We start from the raw sequence: 24,823 nt of genomic DNA on the forward strand, positions 1-24,823 counted from the left end.
AATAATTACATTATATAAAACTTTATTAATTCTTTCTAGTTTGATTTATTTTCAGAAATTATATTGGAATCAATCAAAGAAGATTTATTTCAAAGAATATGTCTTTTCTACGATTATAATCAGATTTTTTGATAGATGAAGTTCCAAAAAAATTTTTGTGCAAGTGGATTATATCTTTAATTAGAGAGGTAAGAAGAATTTAGTTTTTATTTAGGTAAATTTTTTAAAAATCCTTAAATTTTTCTATATGTAGGTAGATAATATTTTTAGATTTTTTTAAAATAGGAATTAAAAAATTTATTTTATGTGCAGACCAGGATTACATCAAGATTATATTTGAAAATAGAAATGATCTTCTTTATATATGAAATTTATGAAATTTTTTATAATCTTATTCTTTATAATCTTATTCATTTCAGAAACTATTATAAAATCAATTTAAAATTAAGTATCAAATAAAAAGGATTCATGTTTCATTTTTTTTTTTTTTGCTTTCTTTAGTTATATTTAGATTTTTTGTAGGTAAATTTCTCAAATAAAATTACTAAATATGTTAATACTATTTATAGATTTTTAGATAAGAATTAAAAATATTTAACTTGTATATAAATAAGAATTATAAGTTTAGATTAAATTTTTGAAGTTATTCAATTTATATAATCCATAAGAAATTTGCATAATAAATGTAATATTTTTAAATGCATGTAAGGTTTTTATAAATTACATTCATTTCATATAAATTTTTTCTTAAATATAAAGGATTAAAAGGAAATATAAAGGATATAATATACTTAGGATTAATTATTAATTTAAAGATTGGTATTAAGCTATTTTTAAATAAACATTTGGAGATACAAATAAATTTGTAAGAAACCATTAATTATTATTTTAGTAAAATGCAAGTAAATAAATAAGTAAATGAATTATATGAATAATTAATGATACATCAATATTGATAATGGTAGTGAATAGATTTCAAATTAAAAAATAAAACTTTCTTTAAAATATATTTTATTTATTTATTTTTACTTTTCTTATTATCAATATTTTACATTTAATGAAAATATAAAATATTGATATATGTATAAAATAACATGTATTTCTTGTATAGAATTATATTAAATTTGATGAAATTTAATTTTTTATTTTCAGGTTTTTATTGTATCAATCAATCAGTTAAGTCGATAAGTTTAATTGTTTAATTCTTAAAAATACATGAACTGATTGATCTATTCTTATAACTTGAGTTATCTTATTGTTAAATATATCTATTCTATGACATAAAATAGAAATAGTCATCTCTTATATTTAAAATTTATATAATATACCTTAGGAAAAATGTCAAGAGATGGCGCTAATAATCCATTCTTATCCTATCTCTATCTTTTTCTCATAATCTACTGTCCTTTTTTTATGTTTCTTGTGCGGCACTCTCTAGATGGCGTTAGTTGTCAAATTTTTACCCTATTTCTGTCCTTCTCTCACTATTTGCTTTTTTTGTCTATACTTAGTTTTGTGAAGTGTGTGATTATAATAAGGTACAAAATTTCAATACTTTTCTCGAATAAAATATTTAGAAAAGAATAAGTGATATTACTATTCTTTTTTATAACTTTTGTTTTATCTAACTATCTTTTAAAACTACATGAAAAGTACGATGTGTATAATCTTACCTGCTATAAAAAGCATGCGATATTAAATAGAATCGTTTAAGAAACATCCATATTTATTCTGATGAGTAGATTATTTAGAAATTTGACAATTTTGCGATAGTTATATATTCTGATATTGATAATTATTTATTAAAAAAATTAAATTTTCGACCTATAACCTTAAGAATATGATATGATAGTCATTTCTGCAACAGTGCATTAATGCAATAAATTATCATAAATGAAGGAAAATATATGAATAAATAAATTAGCAGAGATGCGATTTTCCTTTCATCATGTGTATTGAAATAGAATGAGAAGTGAGATTTTTAAATAATATATTTTTATTTTGTTGAGAATCGAAAGTAGAATTAGTCGCCGATTAGTTTTTTCCCAGGCAAGGCTAGTTCTTGTTCTATCTTTAAAGTTTAATCCTTAAAGTCATTATTGAAGGAATCATTATTAATGATATGCAATAAATTCTAAAAGATCACAATTCTTCTGCGACTATATTCAATAAATAATCTTTACCAGAAAAATCCCAATTCTTTTTTCATTGAATATTATTTCTTTGTTTTTCGATTTGTTATCTATATAGGAAACATGAGATTTGAAAAAATGATATATAAACATTCAAAGCCTATCTATTAAATTATCTTCGTCAGAATGTATAAAAAAAGATGAGTCATTGTATTATTGATGATAATCAATAATATATATATAAAAAGATTTTATTTGCCATTAGTTTCCATTTAGTTGATTCATTCCTGCTTGTTATGCGGATGTCATACCGTGACGGCCAAGAAATCAATTATTCGTTGCGTATCTAGCAATACCTGTCTTATATCATGAAACATACTTTATAAATTAGCCTTGTGTAGCGATTGGCTTCGGCGATTTTAAAAAGAGCGTATGAAGCGCACCCGCGGGAAAAAGACGGCTGCTTTACCGAGTTTTGGATAACTCGTTGCCACGACACATACATCAGTCCAGGATTCCGCTTCTTCAATAGCTATGCAGCTCTCGTGGATAATGTAAGTAATCAAACGTAATCGAGATCGAAATTTAATTTATCGTAATTATTAATATAACTGAGTATCGTGAATTGTTAAAAAAGGAGCCTTAGAGAATTAATTTATATACTTTTAAAAAAATGATTTTAAATTATTTAACCATGTCACGATTGAGTAATAGAATTAATTAATAAATAAAATGGAGATGTGGTGCATAATCACGATATTGATTTCAAGTTATTTCAAGTATATCATTTATTTGAAGTCATCGATTGAAATTGCTGGTACAATTTTACGGCGGAATAATACGCGAAAATATATCATAAAAGCCATGAAATTTGATCATGATAATCTGACTGCCGCATCGTGTACGCGATGGAGTACTGAAATAAACTATTTTCCTCCTTAATGTTATCACTATACTGTTTATTCGTTGAGAAATTATTCATGAATGATTTTTCCTTCTTTTTTTTCCTTTTTTTTTTCTCTCTCTCTCTTGTTTTTCTTTACAGATGTCACTTGTCAATCGTTAGTGCAATTCCTTTGTATCCTTCTTCACAGTCGTTCGCACGGATCTGGAGGATCGTGAACACGAACGACACAGAAGCGAACTTGGATCATCACGACTACCGTGAAAATCAAGAGCAGAGAATTTGTGAGACTAAGTACTGTTACCAGATCGGTACGTTCGTGTGCTCTCGTGACGTAACATTTACATAAGTTGCAATTTTCTCGTAAATGAGTTGCATTATATAAGAGAACAGCCTGCAGGCTGTGTTCTTCAGTGTTGATAAATTATCGAACGATAACACTAAAGAGAAATCTTTTGGAATGGCACGTGCTGTTCGAGCACAATAAAGAGGAAGAAATACACAAGACAAATCACAGTAGCGAGAAATCATGTTGTATCGCGTTTTGCAAGCGCATAATTTTCTTTAGTATTTATTCTATTTGGTTGTATACATATGAAGAAATTTATGATTAATGAATTTGGATTTAATCGTTAGATATTTCTTTTTCTATTAAGGAGTTAAATGACTTGCTAGTAATTTGATTATTTGTTTCAATTGTCTCGACATTAATATCTTTGCTTGATTCATTCGAGGGTCCCCTAAGTACTAATTCTTTTTTTAAATCTCTTCTCTTTTTTTTAGATGCATACAACATGAATATAGAGTTGAAGAAAAAATGATTATTATTTAAAATGTAAATGTAATAAATAACATATATATATATCTTTTCTTTAATTTCATTAATATTTCTTTAATATTGATCAATCAAAACTTCACAATATTACAAAGTTTACAAGCTTCTTATCATTTGAATCCTTATATAAAAAATTTAAATATCGATAATAAATATTTAAATTTCATTTCTCTAATTTTAAAAAATTCACCTTATATAATTATACAATCGCAGTTTACACGTTGTTTACAAATATGAAAAATAATATGAGAAGATGATCAATTTTGTCAATTCATTATCCCAGCGAAAAAAATTGAAGAGAGTAGAGATGCCACGGTGGATCCTTGCGAGAATTTCTACCAGTATGCTTGCGGTTCGTGGAACAAGCACAATCCCATACCAGACAACAAAGTGGAATGGTCCGAGGATGAGATCAAAGCGAATAAAACGAATAACCGTATCAGAGGCAAGAAATTATTTCTTCCATCTATTCTTTTTTATACTTTCATACCAATGAAATTCATGAATTTGACAATTTCGTTCGTTATTTTATTTATAAATTATACGCTGATGTATTCTTGAATTATCCCTATGAAGAAATCCTTTCGGAAGGCGACAAATCAACCGATATCTTGCCGGTTAAAATGGCCAAGAAATTTTATCGTTCCTGCATGGATGTAGGTAGGAAAATCGCAATCGATGTTGATATGGGAGAATAAACTTTAGCACGTGCATAATTATTCGAGAGAATTTACACATCCGTGTATGTGCAATTAAATCTATTTGCACGGACACTTGTTATTAACTATGCAATGAAAATTAAAATGTTTTTTTCGTTTATAGATGAAGAGAAGAAGTTTTTAATTACTTGATTGAATTAATTATTTGATATTTTACACGGTATATATCCCATCAATTTCCATCTTTTCAAGGATTGATAAAAATTTCAAAAGATAAATTATGCGAGATTTCAATTGAATAAATGTTATTGAATTGAATTTGAATGTTAATTCTCTAGCTGCAAGAATTCTGAAAAAGAAAAGATTAAAAAAACAATATTCTTGAAGGATAGAATCGATTCGAGTAGTGGATTTTCTTGGAATAATTATGAATGCTAAAATATATTCCTTTCAAAATGCAAAGTTTTGCCCAAATTTTTGTTTAAATCTTTCAACAGACGCAATTGAAAAGAGAGGCATTAAACCGATTCAGGAGATCTTAGATCGTACTGGAGGATGGCCTGTAGCCATGCCATTCAACAAATGGGATCCTGATAAAACACCTTGGCAGAGAATCGACAAGGAATACATGATATTAATCGGAAACAGCGCTTTCTACAATCTCGAATATGAAATCGATTTGAACAATACGAAACGCTACGTGTTGACAGTAAGATATTAAATGCGACGATGAAATGTACAATAAGGATAATGTTAAAATATTTCCACGAATTATTTATCTGAGAAAAGTTTTGTATTGCAGATAGATCAAGCCACCGAATATCCTCTGTCGAGAAAAAGACTGTTCGTGAACATGTTCGAAATGTTTTTATACGATGACGATCAATACACGTTAGGTATATTTCGCATGATTCAAGCTTTCGCAAGGGAAAAAGGATACGTTCTGAATCGACGGCATTTAATCATCGATGTAGTGGAAATGTTATATTTCGAGCTTGAATTGTTGGAGGTGATCAACTTTTTGGATTAATAAGGAATAATTCGAGTCATTGCAATAAACTTTTTTTTTTTATCACAGATTATCGAAAATGGGAAGGAAAGTCACACGGTTAGTGATAATTTCGAAAGAATGACGATCGAACAATTGCAGAAATGGTATGATAATTCTGGCGTTAATACATCTACAGCAAAGGTAAAAAAAAGAAATAATTATTATTATCCTAATAATTATTCTAAACGAATAAATCTGAAGTCTTCGCCTTGAAACGATTTCTGCACTATTTAATTCCAAGATCAAATCTCATTTCAACGTTTCCAATGCCAAACTGACACACTTTCTTATTTTCGCGACGCGAATATTATTCCTCCTTACAGCCAATACCTATTCTTTAATTCTGATTGCTTTGATTCACAAGTATCGATCGTCGCTATGCATCAATCATCGATAGACAATTCAAATAACGAGCAATCGTGACACTCGATACAGGCTAAAGTGTTTTACAAGTAATATTTGCAGATAGACTTCTTGGAAATGATACAATACTCTTTTAAAGTGGCTAATATCGACATAAATTCATCCGAACCTATTATAGTGTACAATCCAATATTTCTTCACAAGCTGGCCACTTTACTTGGAAAGACATCTCGACGTGTGCTGGGTAATTAAAAAAATCGTGTACGATAATTTATGTTTGCATTTCCATAATCGCACAGTTGATTAAAAATTGATCAATTTCGAGATTTTCTTTCACTACGTTCATTGTTTATTGTTTCCCTCGTTTCTAGTGAACTACGTCCAATGGAACATGATCGACAAATTTTTGTTGTACACTACGCAGGAGATGAGGGATATAAAGTTCGAGATGTCATTGTCGTCGTATAATGTGTCCAATTTTATTCCACGGTATTTTTTTTTTTTTTTTTTTTATATCTTCATGATATTGTATCGTGTAGAAAAATAATTTTCGTTGCAAGAGATCAAATTTTTGTTATTATTCTGTGCCTTTAGATTATGAACATTTAAAAACGTGAATAGATATAATAATGATTTTGATTTTTTCCATTAACTTTTAGATGGGAAATTTGTGCGAATAATATTAGAATGAAGAATGCGGTTTCTTACATGTTCGTTAAAGAATACATCTCGGATAACGTTATTCACCAGGTAATATTTGTTTGAGGTTTTTAAGAAAGAAAAAAAATTTCTATCTTATATATCATCAATTTAAGGCGACGAAAATGGTTGAAGGAATGAAAGAAGAATTAGGACACCGCATAAATCGAACACATTGGCTATCAAGTTCCATAAAAGAGAAGCTGATGGAAAAGTTGGATAATCTACAAACGCAGATTGGATATCCAGATTGGTATAAGGACAATGCTGCTGTTATTCGATATTACGATGGAGTATTCATCTTAACGCAATTATAATATAATCAGAAATGCACGGTATATGTTTATATAAACCTGATTTTATCAATTATTTGCAGCTTCAAATAGGATCGGATTATTTTCAAAATATTTTAAATTGCGAAAAGAACGAATTGTTAAAAAGTCTGACAGAATTCAGGGAGACTGTTATAAGAGACAAGTGAGTTTTTCTCAAAGAAAAAAATACTAATCGATTAAATATTCAACGGTTAAAATATTTAATTTACATTTGATTTTATTATATTCTTCAGATGGTTAGATTTTCCTATAACGGTTAATGCGTTTTATGCTCAAATAATTAATTCGATAAGTGAGTATTAAAAAAAGATAAAATTTGTATATTTCTTTATATTATGTTATTAAAAACTTAATTTTTATTCAAAAATTAAAATTCTTCTTATTAAAGTTTATCATGATTTCAGTCATACCAGCAGCTGAATTGCAAGATCCTTATTTTACGCATATTTTACCAGAGTAAGCTTCTTTATTTTTATCTCAATTCATCATTTCGCCTCTTATAATTAGATTAATATATAAATTTATTAACAATACAAATTACCAGCGCTATTAATTATGGAACGATCGGATTTGTAATTGGACATGAATTATCTCACAGTTTCGATAACGAAGGTAATTCTATAAAATTTTAAACTTTTGTTCGATAGATAAATTTATAAAATTCCTATAAGCAGAGATTTGTCTATGTTTTATTCAGGAATACGATTTGATAAAGAGGGTTACAAAATCCCATGGAATTCCAAAAACATATCAGAAGAATTCGAGGAACAATCGATGTGTTTTGTCGATCAGTATAACAATTATATACTTGATGTCACAGACGAAAATGGGGAACCCTTTAAGGTGAGGGTCTTTCCTTGACACTTGATGCAAAGTTTCGCATAGTTTCGACGATTTTTTAATCGATTAAAACGATATTGATTATCTCTTCGCTTGAGAATTACTTTGTTGATATTATATAACCAAGTTGACAAGAATTTGGAAGATTCCAGTTGATTTTTTATAACAGAAAATAGTTATCTAAAAAATACACATGCATCAAATATTCAAATTTAATAAAAAAAAGTACTAATAAGTACTATTTACATTCAGCTGAATGGATATCTAACCGAAGATGAAAATATGGCTGATTCAATTGGTATACAAATTGCTTATTCAACGTACAAGAAAATAGCGAAACAAAAACCACAAACCAAGTTACCAGGTTTAGAAAATATTACCAACGACGAACTTTTCTTTTTATCCTTTGCGAATGTAAGTTATTTGATTAAATGTTGGAATAATTTCGAAATATCTACAATATAGAAGATTTCCTTTTTTTTTTAATATTTCGAATATTTCAACAGTCAAATTTCAATCTAAAAATCGGCTAGAAATAATTGTTTATCGTCTCTCCATTATCGAGTGTTAATTATGTCTCAACAAATATAAAATTTAAATGTTTCTCGACTTAATTAACACAATTCCATTTTAGTCTTGGTGCTCTTCGACGAGGCCGGAATACGAGGCAGATATGGTGAACAAAGACGAGCATAGTCCTGCAAAGTATCGAATTATAGGTTCCCTTTCCAATATGGCCGCGTTTTCCAAAACTTTTAAATGTTCGCGAAACAGTCCAATGAATCGACGACACAAGTGTACGTTCTGGAATTAGTAAAACTATATACAAAATTAATTAAATTATGAACGAAATTATCGATAAAAAAATTAATATGATAAGTTTTATCTTTTTTTATAGTTTTTTAAACGATAAAATGAACGTAGTAGTACTTAAAGCACATTTTTTAAACTCTCTTCTCTGAAATGTTAGTTGTTTTAGTTTAATAGTTTTGTTAATTTTATTTATGATTATAAATTATAAATTTAATTGTAAATATTAAAATAGAATATTAATAAAATCTAAAACGAATATTTCCTCCTATTTATGCATCAATATGAAAATTTCTTCTTCTTTCAACATTTTTCTAATTTTCATTTATTCAATTATTCCAAAATAGTTTCTTCTCTTACTTTATCGTCACATTATTTTTTAACAATAATACTAACTCATTCGGGCATGAAATGATTCTGAATCTCGTGTGTTTGAAATATTTCGACAGCGCTTTATTCAATTTCATACGGAAGGAAATCAAGTATTTTTAAAACAAAATACTCATACAAAACGTATAAAATCGGGGACGAGGATTTGTACATCGATCTAATACATATAGACAATCGTACAATACAACGTAATCGTTAAGTACACAATAATTATACGTAACATTAACACCTATCAACATAAAATATAAATCTTCACGTTTATTTTTTTTTTTTTCTTTAACAGAGATCATGTCCACGCTTCCGTTGTTTCTCACGATTTTGCGACTGCGCGATCCATCTACATATATAAGACTCTATTGTAGCATGGCTAGTATCACAATTCTGACAAAATTGTCTCTCAAAGTAGAATTGATGCGGATTTTAATACATTTGTATGCGTGAAACGGAAACGCTTCCTCGTAAAATTCTAAAAACTCGATTTTTACATCGATTTTATACAAAAAACTTAAACATTACGTTGAAACAATCTATATACAACACAAAAACGTAAGAAGTAATAAATGATACAAAAAAAAAACAATATATTCGGTACGTTTTACTAAAATACTAAAACGAGAACGTAGCCGATACACGAGACTAAAGTACTTTCTACATGATCCATCTATAAATTACAAATGTCTTCTAAGTAAGTACACAAGATCAATGGTACAACGAGTAAATCTATTCAATAGCTGCACGATGAAGGTCTTCGACGATACTACTACTAACTTAACTTTGTACAAAAGCGGAGAGTGTTTTATCACTCTTTCTAAAATTTTGTATACTTAAATAACAATTTAACATACACTTCGAAACAAACAAAAAAAGAGAAAGAAAAAAGGAAACTTAACAAATTCGAATATTTAAAGAAATATTTTTCCTACGTGTAATTATTGCTCGTTTTTTTTCTATACATCGTTGTTCAACATACAAAAGAAAAAGAAAGAAAGAAAAAAAAGAAGCTTAGTATAGATACTCCTATCCTACGCTATATTTATACTTCATCTATACACGTCCTACAAAAATCATCTTCTATCTATCTAATCGATTCATCGATTCTCTATTTCGTTATATAATAACAGTTCATGACGAGAACATCAATTTTTTGGCCGGAAACGGGACATGTAAAAGTCGCAGTCCGAACAATAAATGGCGGGCTCGGTCACCTGCTTCTTCCGGCAGAGATGGCAAGGCGCCGTCCTGGCAACGCCTCCGACCGGAGGTGGTTTCTGTAAAGAAGACGTGGAGGATTGGGTCACTGTCGAGCTCCCTTTCGACGTAGGGACGAAGTGCATCTGTTTGCTCTGCTTCGAAACCGGAGGATGCTGGTAAGTTGGATATTTCATGTTCGACTGGATTTGACCGTTCTGCAACGCGTTTGGATACGTCTGATTGGGCGCCAATATGTTCTGCTGGTCGACCTTCTGCGGTGATCTCTGATAATTATCGTGTCTTTGTTGGTAATTTTGCATATTCTGTTGTTGTTGTTGATAAGAGGCTGGTGGATTGGGCGGTGGCTGATACTGTGGAAGTGGTTGGTTTATTCTACTGTGCTGAGGAACAGTAGATTGGTAGGAATAACCTTGATAGGAACTGTGGCTGTATTGGTTCTGGTACGGGTTCGGGGATTGAGTTGGCTGGTATGCGAATTGCTGCTGCGAGTGTTGAACAGTTATAGGGCTAGCATTGTGGTTCATGATTCTCTGGTTCACGTTTGGCTGTTGTTGTTGTTGGGACATTTGTTTGTTCATCTGGTTGTGCTGTTGCTCGAGTTGGTAGTAAGTCTGGTAGGTACTCTTTTGGCATATTGATTTTTGTTGTTGCACGTTGTTCTGAGTATATTGAATTTGTGTGGGGTAAGGGCTAGCTGGTTTTTGGGTTTGGGACAGAGGAATGCCTTGATTCCTCGGATGAGATATCTGTGCTTGAGGATACGTTGACTGGGATTGCAAATATGGCATGTATCCATTTTGAGAGTATCTTATCTGTTGTTGAAGCTGAGGTGAATAGGATGTGGGTGATTTGGAAACATTGGGAAGCCCTGTGTAACTATCTCTCACAACATCTTGTCCTTCGTTGCCATAGGAACCACACAATTTCTTGTCTGACAACGATCCAACAGATTCGTTCGAATTTTGCCTTCCCAAAGGAGGTTTAATAGTTTCTGGGATAGGTATTGGATTCACACTTCTTAATTGATCTTGATAAGGGGTCGCAGGAACACTGTCGGCTTCACTTTTCAACGGTAGAGTTTGCTGTTGAAATTTAGTAGGGGCGCAATTCTCTCGATTCATCTCTGCTTCTTGAAGACTTCTTATCTCTCGAAGAACTTGGGCAGTTTCCGGTTTATTCATCGCCGAACGTAGAACTCTTTCGAGGATGGGATTGGGTATGTAAGAGTCTTTCTCGTCGTCCTCTGCAGTGGCCACCAGGACGACTTGATCGCAGAACGACACGCTCTTTTTCTTCCCTATTCGTCGTTTCACCTTCCTGGGCGCGATGTCATCTTCGCTTGGAAGAATCGTCGTGTTCTGAATAGTATTCTGCATAGCAACCTCGCTGATGTCATCCTCGGGATAGTCAATAGGTAAACCATTCTCGTGTGGCAGTGTCAAAGACATCGACATGATAGCCTGGTTTAATCCACTTTGCTGCGTTTGCATGATATTACTCGGGGCTGTGGTCGAGATAAAACTGTTTTGACTCGAGCTCGACTCGAAACTCGAATTCATGATCGACTGGTTCGATTCAGTTTTGGTAAAGTTCGCCAGATTTTCCGTAGAAAGCTTCATCGGCCTCGATTCCTCCTCGCGCTGTACATCCTGAGAACCCTCCATCAACGAAGGAGAAACGCAATTCACATTTTGCTTCATCGAGATCTTCTGTTCGGGTTCTGTTTTCGCCGGCTGCAGCTTAATCTGCTCGAATCTAGCCGCCATATCTTTCACGGAGGAAACAACTCTTGGACAATCAGGTACGTCGCGACTAGTCTGATCATAATTTTGTCCAAGACTATTCATCATCAGATCGCTCGTTCTTCGAGCGATCGTCGGTCCTTGAATGCTAGGAGCTGACGATCTACCCTTCGATGCATCCTGTTCGAATGGACCCTGTTTCTTCATCCTCCTTTCCGCCTGTTTAGCTTGCAACTCACGCAGCCAAGTCACACCGGACGATTTTTCCTCTTCCTCCTGATCCTCGAGTCTCTTCTCCTCCCTGGAAGGGTCACAGGTCATAATCTGATCCCTCTTCATCTGCAATTGAGACAACAGACTGATGATATGCTGATTGTCCAATTCCTGTTGACGTTGTTGCTGCGTTGACACGGCCGCCTGTTGCAGCAGCTGCTGCTGATACTGTTGTTGGTACTGTTGCTGCTGCTGTTGCTGTTGTTGATACTGATGCTGGTATTGTTGTTGACTCTCCTGAATGTGATTGGTAGAGCTCTCGTCGATCGGAGGCGGGGGAGGTGGAAAGTCTTCGCTCGCTTGCCTCGAATGGGATACAGAGTGAATAGAAGGATACGGTGGAGGAGGAAAATCTTCGCTGGGTTGCCTCGAATGAGAAACGTTCCCGCTCTCGGGATAGGGAGGCAATGAATCTAACTGATTCTGCTGTTTCACAGGACTCTGTTCGTTGTGCACATCCGCTCTGGTGACCACGAACGTGGGCTCGTACAGGATACCATTGGCGTACTGCACCACGTCATCCTGGATTCTCGGTTTGCTGTTGTAGCCCGATGGACACGACGGGGATACGTTCGCGGCGTTCTGCTCCATGGCGTAAGAGGGCAAAAACGGAAGGGAATGAGACTCGGACGAGTAGTCGGTATAGTTGGACGTTCTATTCGCCCCGCCAGCCGAATTGGTCGCGTTCACGTGATTCCAATACGCTCCGTTCTGCTCTTGGGACGGATTCGACGGATTACACTGACCCTCTGACGCCGGGTAGACCGATTTTTCGGATTGCTGCTCGTTGTGCACTTCGCCCGAACACTTAGACTTGCTAAGCTGAGAAGTGGTCCTGAGCGGAGGAGGCGGTGGAACCTTCGCCACATGTAACACTTTGCCAGCACTTCCGTGGAAGCTCTTCCTCATCAGACGACTTCTCTCCAGATTCGGATTGCTCGTACTGCTCGGGCTCCCGTTGCTATTTCCGGTGAACTCGAGATGCCCCTCTGACAAGTAACCGCTCAAAGATTGGCACACCTCGTTCCCCTTCAAACCGACACTGGAATCGTCCACCGACTGCTTTGGCAAGGTGTTGGAGGCTCCCTCCGCGCTAGCATTCGTTTGTCCATCCTGCCCTTCGCGCAGATCCGGCATGCTTCTGTTCTTCCTCTTGATCAGCCCACCCATTAACAGTTTCCTGCGAATCTTGTGCTGCTTCTTGCCCTGTTTCTGCTGCTCCCCGCCCATGCTGCCTGACTGAGAATTTCTCGCGTTGTTGGCAACGTTCGTGTCGACGTTCTCCTTCGACTTTTCCACTTTTGCTCCCTTGGGCGAGGGAGAAGATCGGGTAGGCGCGATGGAGAAGTCTTTCGAGACGTTCTTGTTCCTCTCCTCGCTGCGTGCCCGTTTCTTGTCCTTCTTATCGTCGTCGCAACGCTTCGTACGGCTGAACAGGCCCGTCCTTTGCATCGGCCGGTCGTACAACATGTACTCTTCATCCTCGATCACGTTCACAGCCGTCGCCTTGCTGCGCAGAGTCTTCTTTTTTGGCAACGTGGCATAAATCTCGATGCTCTTCGTGGTAGGCTTGTCGCTAGTCGCGGTTGGAGCGTTCACCAGAAGTTCTCGACTGTTTTGCCTGGAATGATTCCCTTTGTCTCTGGAACTCTGTCGAGAGTGTTGGCCTGATTTACTGTTCTCTCGAGAATGCCTGCCTTCTAGCGTGCCTTCTACAAGTATATACACAATCACATATTAAAGATATACAAAATTACAAAATTCCTTATTAATTATTCGTTCCATTCGATGTATTTTTCTTTTTTTTAAACAACCGACCTTCCTTTTCTCCATTGGCCGTTGCTTGCTCCTGCAACATCCTTCTGTGCAAACTCCTTGTTCTCATCACGCAAGTATTGTGCTTCATCCTCGCTATGGTGATCGTGTGAGGGTTGTTGTACGGCGCGTCCATGGCAGCTCTAGCTTTGCTGCTGGCTGCGCTGCACAGAGCAACAGCGGTGCTGAGATCCCCTGCATCCTCGGCCGCTCGGGATTTGTCCAAGAGCGCGTCGGTTTCCTTGCAGAGACGTTCGCAGTCGTCGCCTGAGGAAGCTTGGTAGCCTTCCGGGATCTGGGCAAGCTATCATTTAAGTAAATCGATTTGAACTCTAAGTTCAATTAATTACAATTATCTATCTGTCACAATTCCACAAACTCGATTCGATATAACACGTATACCATAATGCAGCGAAATATATTATTTGTAACGTCGTACCTGCAAATTATGCTTCAGACCCTGTTGGAGCGGAAGGCTGTCCGTGGAAGACAAGGAATACGAATCGTATCCGGCATCGTAATGGCCGCTGCTGCTGCTCGAGAGTTCTCCAGATTTGCTGGTCGGGCTCTTCGGCACGCCCGAGTTCCTCTGCATTTTATTGACGATGTACAGATACGGATTGTCCATCGTCGTGGAGGAACTCGAGGAGGCGCTGTTTCGATCGCCCGACCAGTTCCCGGAATCCCGCCTCCGCGGCACGTTCAAGTGATCCGGAATACTGATGGCGTCCTGCGGTGTCGAGCCCGCGCTCAGACTACGTGTCAGCTGCATTTGTTGCTTCTTCTGCTGCTGCATCACGTTCTCGACCGCGCGTCGACTAATATATTTCGACTCCACCTCCCCGTCCACGGTATCAACACCCTACACAACAACAAAAGTAAGAAATCTTTTTACTTTTGTCTTATATAAAAGAAATTTGTAGAATATAATCATGGATTATTAACTACTAAGATTATCAACTTTAAATTCAGAAACTTAAAAGGAAAAATTGTATTTATTTTTAAGGAATTATAATCTTCTTTCTTTTTTTTTATCATTCTCTCGAATTAAAAATTTTCTATTATTTCTCTGACCGCGCAATTGTATAGTATCAATACTCATTGATCATGGAAACTCACCTGATTCCCAAATATATTATTCTGTATATCGGTCAGGTTCTGATAATCGCTGTAAATCCTACGCTGCGTGTAAGGGTGAGGGGGGCTGTCGGGATTGGGCGTGATGGCACGTCTGGCTGTGCTGTTGATCGATGGTTTTTCCGGGCTGGGGGTAATCGATCGTCGAACATTATTCTTCGGGGGTGTCTTCAGCCCATTTCCGTTCGGGAAAGGAGTCACGGTTTTCGGGGCGTTTTCCGTGTTCACTGGAGTCCCACCGGGGGTCGCATACAGCAGAAGCAGCGGCTGATATCTACCCCTCCTGCATTTCTCCACTACTTGCTCCCAGCGTGGACCAATCTCCTTCACGGTCGCATCGTCAAAGTAGATCCATACCTGAACCAGGACGAGAAAAAGGTAAATAAAATTCGAAAATTTAACGTGGCATATCCAAGGAACGAGTTACGAACAAAGTGCTACTTGGAAGAGTTTCGTTATATGATATAAACACTCGAAAGATTAATTTCTATGTAATTCGGTATGATTTACTTATCGGGGTAATTGAAAGGTAAACGGTGTAATCTCTATGCAAACCTTGAGTTTAGTGTGGAAGAAGAAGGTGGAGTAGTGTTTCCCGTAATACGTAACGACTCCAACGAGATTATGCACGGTCGAGGCACCCCATCTAGAGTCCACCACACTGTGGAAAACATCGCTCAATCTGAGGGACGTTCCCACGGTAGCGAAAACGTCCATGATATGCTCCAACGAAGGCCGTTCGCTATCCCATACGACTCCGACGGAAACGATTTCCGGTCGGTTCATCAGGGTTCGACATATTTGTATTTTCGCGCCGCAAGAGCTCTGCGAATCAAAAAAAGAAATTTCATTTTAATATCTAGTTATAATCCCATTTCTGAACGAAGTAGCCATTTAATTTTTCAGATTATTCAAATTTATCTCTGAATGAATCGTCTCCTTATTTTTGAAGTTTTACTTTTTCTTTTCTTCTGATATTGAATTTTTCTGATTAATTACTGGTCAATCATCGAACAAAACAAATATAATTGACTCGATAACGAGCAAATATGTAATTATCTAACGATGTAATATGAAAACTAAGTATTGATCGATGCATAATTATTAAATTACTGATTTCTTAACACGTATAACACGTATGATCAAGGGCGATAATTATTTATTCTTTCCAGCTAATGTAGAGAGAAGAATTTCTCGATTGCAAATTATAACTGAATACTACAGCACTTATACGGGTTGGCCAAATAGCCCGTGGGTGCTCCAACGATAATTATCGTTCCACTTCAAAGAGAAAGTCCGCGGGATATCATTTCCAAGAAAGGCCAAAGGAGAGTGTATCCGATCTTGTCGAATGAATCAAACCAGAATCACCGGAACCGCTTCGAGGTGCAAACTTGTGAAAACTATTCGCGGAGACTAAATATTTCACGAAGTGGTGTAAAGTGGAGAAAAGAAAGTAGGTATATTTATAAGTTACTCACTGGACAATCTCTGATGTCGCCCATGCCTCCGGCTTTTCGAAGGAGCTGACCGAATAGATCGGGACTGTTTCTAGAATTCGGTGGTGTTTGTCGAGCCTGCGACGTCAGTGCTGATGCTGATACGTAGTGAACCATCTGGAAATAAATTTAGATTTGTGAATATATGGGGAAACGAATAATTTATGGAAGAAAATAGAGAAGAAAATTATAATCTATTAAATTATTTCTCTTGATTTTTCAATTTTTTTAATATTCTATTTTTAATTAATTATGGTTTATAGTCTACATTGCCCCTAGTTTCTTATTCTTCATTACGGATTAATAATTTTTCACGTATTAATATGTTACAGGTAGAGGTTCCAGTTTAAGAAAATATCTATATTAAAGAAATTCATATACAATTTATTTTGCGTAATATATTCAGAGAATTTTAAATTACAATTTAATAAAAAAAAATAAAAGTTTTAATTCTCGTGCTCTCTCTTTGACTCGGGATAATAGTAGCCAGCTGGTAAAAGCGATCGGCCATGACCGATACCAGATTGCAACGAGTTTCGCGTTTTTATAATCGGCAGATACAAGCTCAGAGGGAGAACCAACTCCACCCACGTGAGTTGTATCTGGTCTGTGCTCGATTATGCTCAAGCTGAGCATTGATTATACTCGAAAGGGCACTGCTTTTGTTCTTTACCCTGCGTTAGGAAACTAGGTCCACTTTTCTTTTCAATTCTTTAAGATTCGACGAGATTGAGAAACACGTTAATTCGCTTTGCTTTTTGATATATTATCTCGAATAAGTCCGAGATTTGAATGGTTTGAATAGGGATTCATTTTTTTTTCTTCTTTCTTTTGCTTTTCAGAACTTTTACAGAATGCTTGAGAAGGATTTTATTTAAGATTCGTGTTGCAATTTTTATTAAAAACTTCGGAATTCTTAATATTTTAAGGAAATAAAAATTTCTGGGTAATTCTAGAATTAAGGGATTTCTAATTAAATTTCTTCGTGATTTCTTTATAATTTCGAATATATTATCAAATATTTAAGGAATCGCGAATTATTGGTATAAATTTTGCTCAAATTTTAAAATCTTCGTAAAAATTTTATAACGGACGGAAAATTACAAGAATTTCTCGGAAGTTGGATCACGATTTTCGCAAAACAAAAAGCTATTTCTCGTGGAATGAATTAAAAAATTAATGAAAGAGAAAAATGGGATATGCCCGATAAAAGTATAACGAGGTGCGAAGTTCCCAGAAAATTATATAATTTTATCATAGAAAAAGAGTAATTACGAAGTACCACGAGCGAAATACGACTTTCGTTATTGCATTTGTTCAGGACCCGTGGTTGGTTTTGGTTTTCGTATCGAAACTTTGCCACAAGTAATTCCATGTTGCTAACTAGAAATTTAATTAACTCTTCCATACACCGTGAGATATATATTCATTCCCACGATAAAGAAACGTGTCCGGCTCTTTTAATGTTCTTTGTTAACTTATTTAACAAAGAGATTCGTAAAAGTAATCAATATAAAGTTTTTTTTACCCAACATTAATAAATAACAATAATTTAATCTTTTAATATCACAGTATTAAAGAATATCTTTCTAATTTTATATTTTCGTATAATTTGAGAGAAAAACAATTAGAATACGTTATCTATTTTAAATTCTAAGAAAATATTAAAAAATTAATATAAAATTTATTTTTTTATATTATATTCAAAAGTATATTCATAATATATTCAAAAAGATATTGCGTTTGTGCATAATTATATTATGCAATACTTGTTTCAACTGCTGTACATTCAGTTGTACATTCAGGTCAACAATCAATAGAAATTATGCATTTCCTCATTCTTTACCCACTCTGTCGTATAACAGAAACAATTTCACAAACATATTTCTCTATACAGGAAATAAAACTTAACCTGAATGTATCGACGAAAGCGAAAATCATGAGTATCACAATATAAAACGCGAATCACAGAATCAGAGAGAGGAATAATCAAGAGTTTCACTTTTCTCGTCGAGGCGGAAATAATCAAACTCATTGAACTAGGGCCAGTTTACCAGAAACGTGATAACATGTTGTTCTAGGTACTCGTTTATAATTTATCAAGTTTCTCGAAACTTGATGTAAAAACAAAAACACTTCATAATTTTTTCTACTTTTGTTACTTCATTATAGAAATAATGATAATAATAAAAAATAAAATTCTCTATTAATTAAAGAAAAATTGATGTTGAACAGTTGTTGAAGTAGAATTTCAAGGAAATAAAATTCTAGGGAACCCTAGAATTTCTAATTTTATTATAAATCTACAAGCTCGTTTATTATTATACGAATTTAAAAATCAACTATTTGTCAATCCTTCAATAAGGATTAAATCAAGTCCCATTAGACGAACTCTAAGAAACTTCAGCAGATCCCCATTTCGAAGCAATTACAGCCCCCTCCGATTGGTCTCGGTGCCTATTACCAATTCCAACTTGGCTTCCCACACCCCTCCAATCGTGTTTCGAGTTTATTGCGCGAAACAGTATCCCATCGACCCTCAAAATCCATCCTCTTCCATTCCTCTTGGTCGTTTGCGGCCAATGAGCCGTCAAATCCCGATCAGCTAATCCGTTTACACGACGCGACTCGATCGTTCAGTATCTAGGCTCGCTTGGGCTTCTCCCTTAAGTCGCTTAAATCGCTTAAACCCGGTCCCTCGAAGGGCTAACTTTCGTTTACCTTCCTCGTTAACCCTCTTCCACTACCTGGACCACCCCCAAACGAGTCGATCTCACGAGAAGATACGATAGAAAACTTTACGAAATTTTTACCTGAGATTCTCCGGGTCTACCTGCTACAAGCTATGTGAGAAAAGGAACGTTCGATGGCAAGGAAACGATCGTGTGGACAGATGAATCGAACGGTCGAGGGGGAAAAAAGAAGGAAGATAAACTATTCTCTGAATTCTCCTTGAAACGTAATGGAACGTTTCGCAAGAAACACGTTTTTCCACGAGTTGCGCGCTACCGAGAGATTCTGTGTTGGATATGAATATGAGAGGAATGACGATAGATGGAATGCTTTTAAATACGATGCAATCTCAGAGACAAAGTGGAGATAGAAAAAAAAAAAGAAATTGATGACGAAAGAAATTGATTACAACTTGTAAACGACTGGGATGAAACGATGTTCTTGTGCTTATTATTCAGTGATTCTTTTATCAGTTTTTGCGCTACTCGATTTTTCGGAATATGATTAAGAAGTGTTTTAGGTTGTTTTAAAAATAATTGATAAGTTAAAATCGAGCTTGAACAATTTGAACGCTACTTTTGAATATAATAATATTTTACTAATCTCTTTCGTATGTTCAAACGGAATCCACGGAAGATTTATAAAATTTACTCGAGGAATTTACACTTTTCTTCAAATGTCTGCATATTGCATTGTCCGTAAAATTGTCAATTCTAAATCAGAACATTCTTAATCAATTATTATCAAAAGCTCAGTCGCAATTTATTCATCAATTTAGCCCGCAGGCCACGTCGATTAGAATTCCCTTTGACGAGAGAAGAACTCGTGCACCAAACTAACCTGTGTAAAAGGCAGAGGTTCTGAGGTGGCACCGCAAGCTCCGCAAACGCTTTGCTCGACCAATGTCATGGCGAACTTTTGATGGGGCACGCAGTGTCTGGCGCTGCACATGTCTTCCGCCTCCCCACTGGCGATGTGAAGGTGTATACGCAGAAGAATGTTTTCCTGCAATAATATTTCTCCTTAACATATCTTCATTATTATCGTATTCGATGATACATCGCTAAAAATAAATAAGATAATCGATTATGATAATTCAAAAAAATAATTATCAGAATGCTCGTCATACAAAATGTGATTAATTTACCTTATTGTTCTATCGTTTCGTAAAGAAACTAATAATTATTTTCTAAAGAATATATCGATCGAATAATTTATTATTAAAAATCTAACGACACTTTTTATTGTTAAAGGTGTTTTGGAAAAATTGTAAGAGTAAGAATTATAAGAGAATGATGTATTAATGAAAATCATTTGAGAATATTTAAAATATAAAATGGAGAATATGAAATGAATCAAAATTTATAGATATATTTTTGATTGTGTAAAATGCAACAAAGGATCGATAAAATTCCAAATGACAAAAGACACAAAGTTAAAAATAATGATTTCGAATCGCAAAAAGCAATCACGCAAGCCCATGAGGCATTCGCATAGAAACTCATATATTATGATATTCTTTTCTTTGCCATCCAGCGTTGCTGGAAGAAATATAAAGCGAGTCGTAAATTTATCCGGATGGCAGCAAGTCTTGAAACATAAGTATCCGGTCCGCTATTAGGAATTTAAAAATATATCCATCCACGTAACGTAATGGAAGATAATAATGGAAGATATTATAATTGAAATTTATTCGATTTTAAATTTTACTCAAAGATACTGCATCGCAATGTACACAAATTTCTTATATCAAGATTGTAAAGCAGTCTTAACCTTTGATCATAGGTAAATTAATTACGAGATGTGTTAATATACCGTAAATTGAAAATTAACCGTATGTTTGACAACTTTCAATTTGACGAAGAATATCATCGACAACTGTTCTCTCATAAAATCCTTCCATAGACACATAAATTTCAATTTTCATCTCTGCTTTATTATCCTACGATTATTTCATTCTTAAAAGCAACAGTTTGCATACCACGACAATAATCCAAACCAAATACACCTCAACTCAGCCTACCATAGTACCATCCTAATCAATCCAACGTTGGAACGGTGAGAATATCCCAAGGCCAACGACACGAAATCCTCACTGCCACGATCGAATCGTTTAATTAGTCGCTGAAAGTAATCCAATCGGCACGCCCTGAAACGCTCTAGATACGCATGTCCCTGCGTTTATTATACTCGTGGACTGCATTCGTTATACATTCGTTTTACGTGGCCGACCGATGTCGACACAAACGCACACGCATACGTATGCGCGCATGCGCATACGAAACGACACCCAATCTAAACGTGACTCCCGTGTAAACGAGAAAGTGAACAACCGGTGCGTATTTGCGCGGAGTCACCTACGGCCACACTCGGCTGAGGCAATCCGCGATACACTCGGCCACTGAGGGCTGCAACGGAGAGGAAACGTGGAACTGGTTTTGCGCGATGGAATATTCAGGATCGTAAACCGCTCGGAAAATCGAGGGAAATCGCAACGCATAGACGTCGTGAATGTCGAAACTGAGAGATTAATGCGATCGCGGCCAATAGTTGTAAGGGGGAGTGGATAATGGCCGATCGTTCTTATGAATGGGCAAAAACAACTCGAAAACTGTACCACGAGCTCTGTTCCGGATTGGCAAGATTATGGAAGTGTATGATGAAATTTTTACAGGAGATTATCGAATAATTCGTTCTTGCATCTTGATGATCGTTAAAATTATGGGTATTTCGTGATTTATAAAATGATTTTCGTTTCGATCAGGGATACAAAACGCACATATTGAGTGCAATGAAGATTAATGATCGCATAATATTTAACATGCGTTATATTGTATTTTATAGAAAAAAAGATTTATACTGGTTTTGTCAAGAAGATGAAATTTAATTTCATTTGATATGACATTAATAGTTTGCGAATATACTGGCAAATATACTAGCCTCGAACGCATTTTATTTAATACTACACTTATTATGTTGCAACTCGTTCGTGATACCGTTACGCTACAATAAGCAACTCAATAAAACTTTATATCTTTCTCGACACACAGTGACATATACACGAGCACGCATTACAGTTTATCACCGAATAAAAAATGATATCGAAAATCATGAAGATACATCATCAACCCTTCTGATTCTGATTCTGATCTAAAACTACAATCCAATCATGGACATTTTCATAATTTACCTAATTAATCTCATAAATTTTCTGAAAAAAAATGGACTCTTTTCATCTGGATTCAAAGAATTTTCCTCTTTTTTATGACGTATATTCTTCCATATAAAAGACAAATATCGTTCAATACATCGTTCAACAGTTTTACCAACTTCGTGCATATGATTCATTCATATATATATATATAAAATACAAATATAACGAGATACAACGAGTTAGAAAAGACTTAATAGGCGAAAAGAAACTAGGCAAACTAGTCACTTACGAAACATTCCGCCGCGTCGTCCATGAATCCAAGCTGGAATCTTTGCTGATCGAGAAAACTCTCGGCCAGAGCACGGCGCAGCGTGTCAGGAGGCAACGCGCTCTCTTGCGAAAACTGCAGCTGGGAGAAAAGGTCCTGCAACAGACAAGGTGACGAACGAATTATTTAAATGCCAAATGAAAAATAAAGGGATGCTCGTTGGAGAGGGCTGCTTTTGTTGCGTTGGAGGGAACACGCTCGAGGAATTGTTTAAAGCGTTCGGTTGATTAATGGCTTATCTCAAGGGGCCTTTCGCCGTGATATTATGCGACGCCAGTCGTTGGCGTTTGTTGCTATTGTTGCATTTGAAAAGAATTGTTTTACGGCTAATCGTGCATTTCACGGTTCTTGTGTCCTGTGCGAAGTGGCTCAAGGTAAATCTGTTTTGTTTTGAAGAATTTTGTGAGACGTAGTACTATTGATGTACTTGTTGTTCATGGAAAATTCGAATTCAATTTTTTTTTGTTGAATGGGTATGCAATCGCGAACAAACTTCTAATCTTTACAAATAAATTAAATGTAAAAAAAAAAAGAAAAATTGAAACAAACAAGAGATATTACAAAGATGTTATACGATAATCCACGTCAATCGTGTTGCAGTTTCTGCTTAATTGCATTAATAAACGCTTTTCTTTTTACGTTTGCTATATATATATATGATAAGCGTGAAGATGAGTTCGGTTGCTAATAACTCGAGTATTCAATTCAACGCTGGTGACATAGCGTTAAACGATGAAACATATTTGATGAATAAGGGTATTTGAGGTCTATATGTGGTCGTTTCGTGAACAGAATAGGATACGAGGAGCGAGTGCACGTGTCGCAAAGACTGTGTAAATATCTCTGTTTGTAGGACACAGGTATCGCGTTACCGATGCAAAAGATGCACTGGCCACGAGGCATGAAGATATATTGTGTAATATCGTATGAAACTTCTCGAGCATTGGATAACAATTACCATATAAATGTCATAAAAATATGAATTACATTGTGCAACATTATTTATCAAATTTATACTATTAATACATAATTTATTTTTATAGAATTATTTTAATTTTGAATATTAATTCACGATAAATATTTTTTCATACAATTTTTCATTATTCAGAGAATTTAAACTCGAAACATAATAATTAATAATTTAATAATTAATCTTCGAAAATGATTTTTTATAAGAAGCAAATAAAGTATCGATGAATAAAATAGATTTTCCGCCTTTTGGTAGCCGCATAAAAGAGAGGTTTCTTCGTATAATTTATTCATGAATTCGAATTCGAAATTTCCATATTAAAGTGATCCTGTTTTGGGCGACAGGTACTTTTCACCTTTCTTGAACCACCTTTCTTCATTTCCATACAACCTTACGATACATTTGTAAATGTCAAACAATTCTATTCAACTCGTTCAAACTGTATCAATTCGTTATTCTAACAAAGAGATTTTAAAATTCTTCAAAACTCGTTGAAATTACTGAAATGTATTACTTCATTCGTTAAATATTCAATTTATAAATAAACATAAATATTGCATACTTTATTATCTTTTATATTATATTATCAGAGAGATAATTATTATCAACAAGTTTCCTCAAGAAAAAAAAGAACTAATAACAATAGCAGATAATAATAATTTATTTCACAGCGAAATAACCAAAAGACACGTCACAGTTCCACAGTTCGATAAGTCGACGACAATCACGACCAAAAGCGGAATTAACGAAAATCTCGAGAAGCCGAGTTGCTTCGCCGCGTATCAAGCGCCGAATGGATGCAAAAGGAAACTCATAACGCCCACGTACTCTCAATTTCCCGTTACGTAAACGTATGCAAATCCAGCCTATGTAAATGGGATCGGCAACCCGAACGAAATCCTCCTTTTAAACGTTTTCTTTCTCCCTAATCAGCATAACAGA

General features: G+C 35.0%; 2 protein-coding genes across 7 annotated transcripts in view; one reads left to right on the plus strand and one right to left on the minus strand.

Moving 5' to 3' along the window:
• Window positions 1-1,495: 1,495 nt before the first annotated feature.
• On the plus strand, window positions 1,496-8,899 carry LOC107995673 (membrane metallo-endopeptidase-like 1). Of its 2 annotated transcripts, XM_017053324.3 has the most exons (18): window positions 1,496-2,686; window positions 3,178-3,347; window positions 4,155-4,316; window positions 4,448-4,531; window positions 5,028-5,239; window positions 5,333-5,539; window positions 5,609-5,722; window positions 6,047-6,188; window positions 6,316-6,433; window positions 6,604-6,694; window positions 6,760-6,936; window positions 7,020-7,120; window positions 7,212-7,270; window positions 7,383-7,434; window positions 7,523-7,590; window positions 7,676-7,821; window positions 8,071-8,232; window positions 8,453-8,899. In XM_017053324.3, exons 1-18 carry the CDS (start codon window positions 2,667-2,669, stop codon window positions 8,630-8,632), a joined length of 2,265 nt encoding a protein of 754 aa, XP_016908813.2. In that variant the 5' UTR covers window positions 1,496-2,666; the 3' UTR covers window positions 8,633-8,899. The 2 variants fall into 2 exon arrangements, with proteins under 2 accessions (XP_016908813.2, XP_061929870.1); XM_062073886.1 differs by lacking the exon at window positions 1,496-2,686 and having other exon boundaries at window positions 2,693-3,347.
• Window positions 8,900-9,059: 160 nt separating this feature from the next.
• LOC107995662 (uncharacterized) overlaps window positions 9,060-24,823 on the minus strand; it is an 89,220-nt gene continuing 73,456 nt past the window's right edge. For 3 of the 5 annotated variants that reach the window (XM_062073882.1, XM_062073884.1, XM_017053313.3), the window contains 8 exons: window positions 22,873-23,007; window positions 20,270-20,434; window positions 16,679-16,813; window positions 15,753-16,022; window positions 15,180-15,554; window positions 14,500-14,922; window positions 14,064-14,364; window positions 9,060-13,957 (listed from right to left, as the gene is read on the minus strand). In XM_062073882.1, the coding sequence (XP_061929866.1) occupies window positions 10,155-13,957; window positions 14,064-14,364; window positions 14,500-14,922; window positions 15,180-15,554; window positions 15,753-16,022; window positions 16,679-16,813; window positions 20,270-20,434; window positions 22,873-23,007 (5,607 nt within the window). In that variant the 3' untranslated portion in view covers window positions 9,060-10,154. Of the gene's footprint in view, window positions 13,958-14,063; window positions 14,365-14,499; window positions 14,923-15,179; window positions 15,555-15,752; window positions 16,023-16,678; window positions 16,814-20,269; window positions 20,435-21,452; window positions 22,001-22,872; window positions 23,008-24,823 lie in introns of those variants that run through there. The other 2 variants (XM_062073883.1, XM_062073885.1) reach the window with 2 other exon arrangements.

The sequence above is a fragment of the Apis cerana genome, linkage group LG4, assembly GCF_029169275.1.
Source record: "Apis cerana isolate GH-2021 linkage group LG4, AcerK_1.0, whole genome shotgun sequence".
Classification (NCBI taxonomy): Eukaryota; Metazoa; Arthropoda; class Insecta; order Hymenoptera; family Apidae; genus Apis; species Apis cerana.

Coding starts and splice junctions, on each gene's coding strand:
- LOC107995673 (XM_062073886.1), top strand. CDS start 3,074: ATGTTATCACTATACTGTTTATTCGTTGAGAAATTATTCATGAATGAT. Junction 5,723..6,046: donor TTAATACATCTACAGCAAAG/GTAAAAAAAAGA, acceptor TAATATTTGCAG/ATAGACTTCTTGGAAATGAT. Junction 7,822..8,070: donor AAAATGGGGAACCCTTTAAG/GTGAGGGTCTTT, acceptor ATTTACATTCAG/CTGAATGGATATCTAACCGA.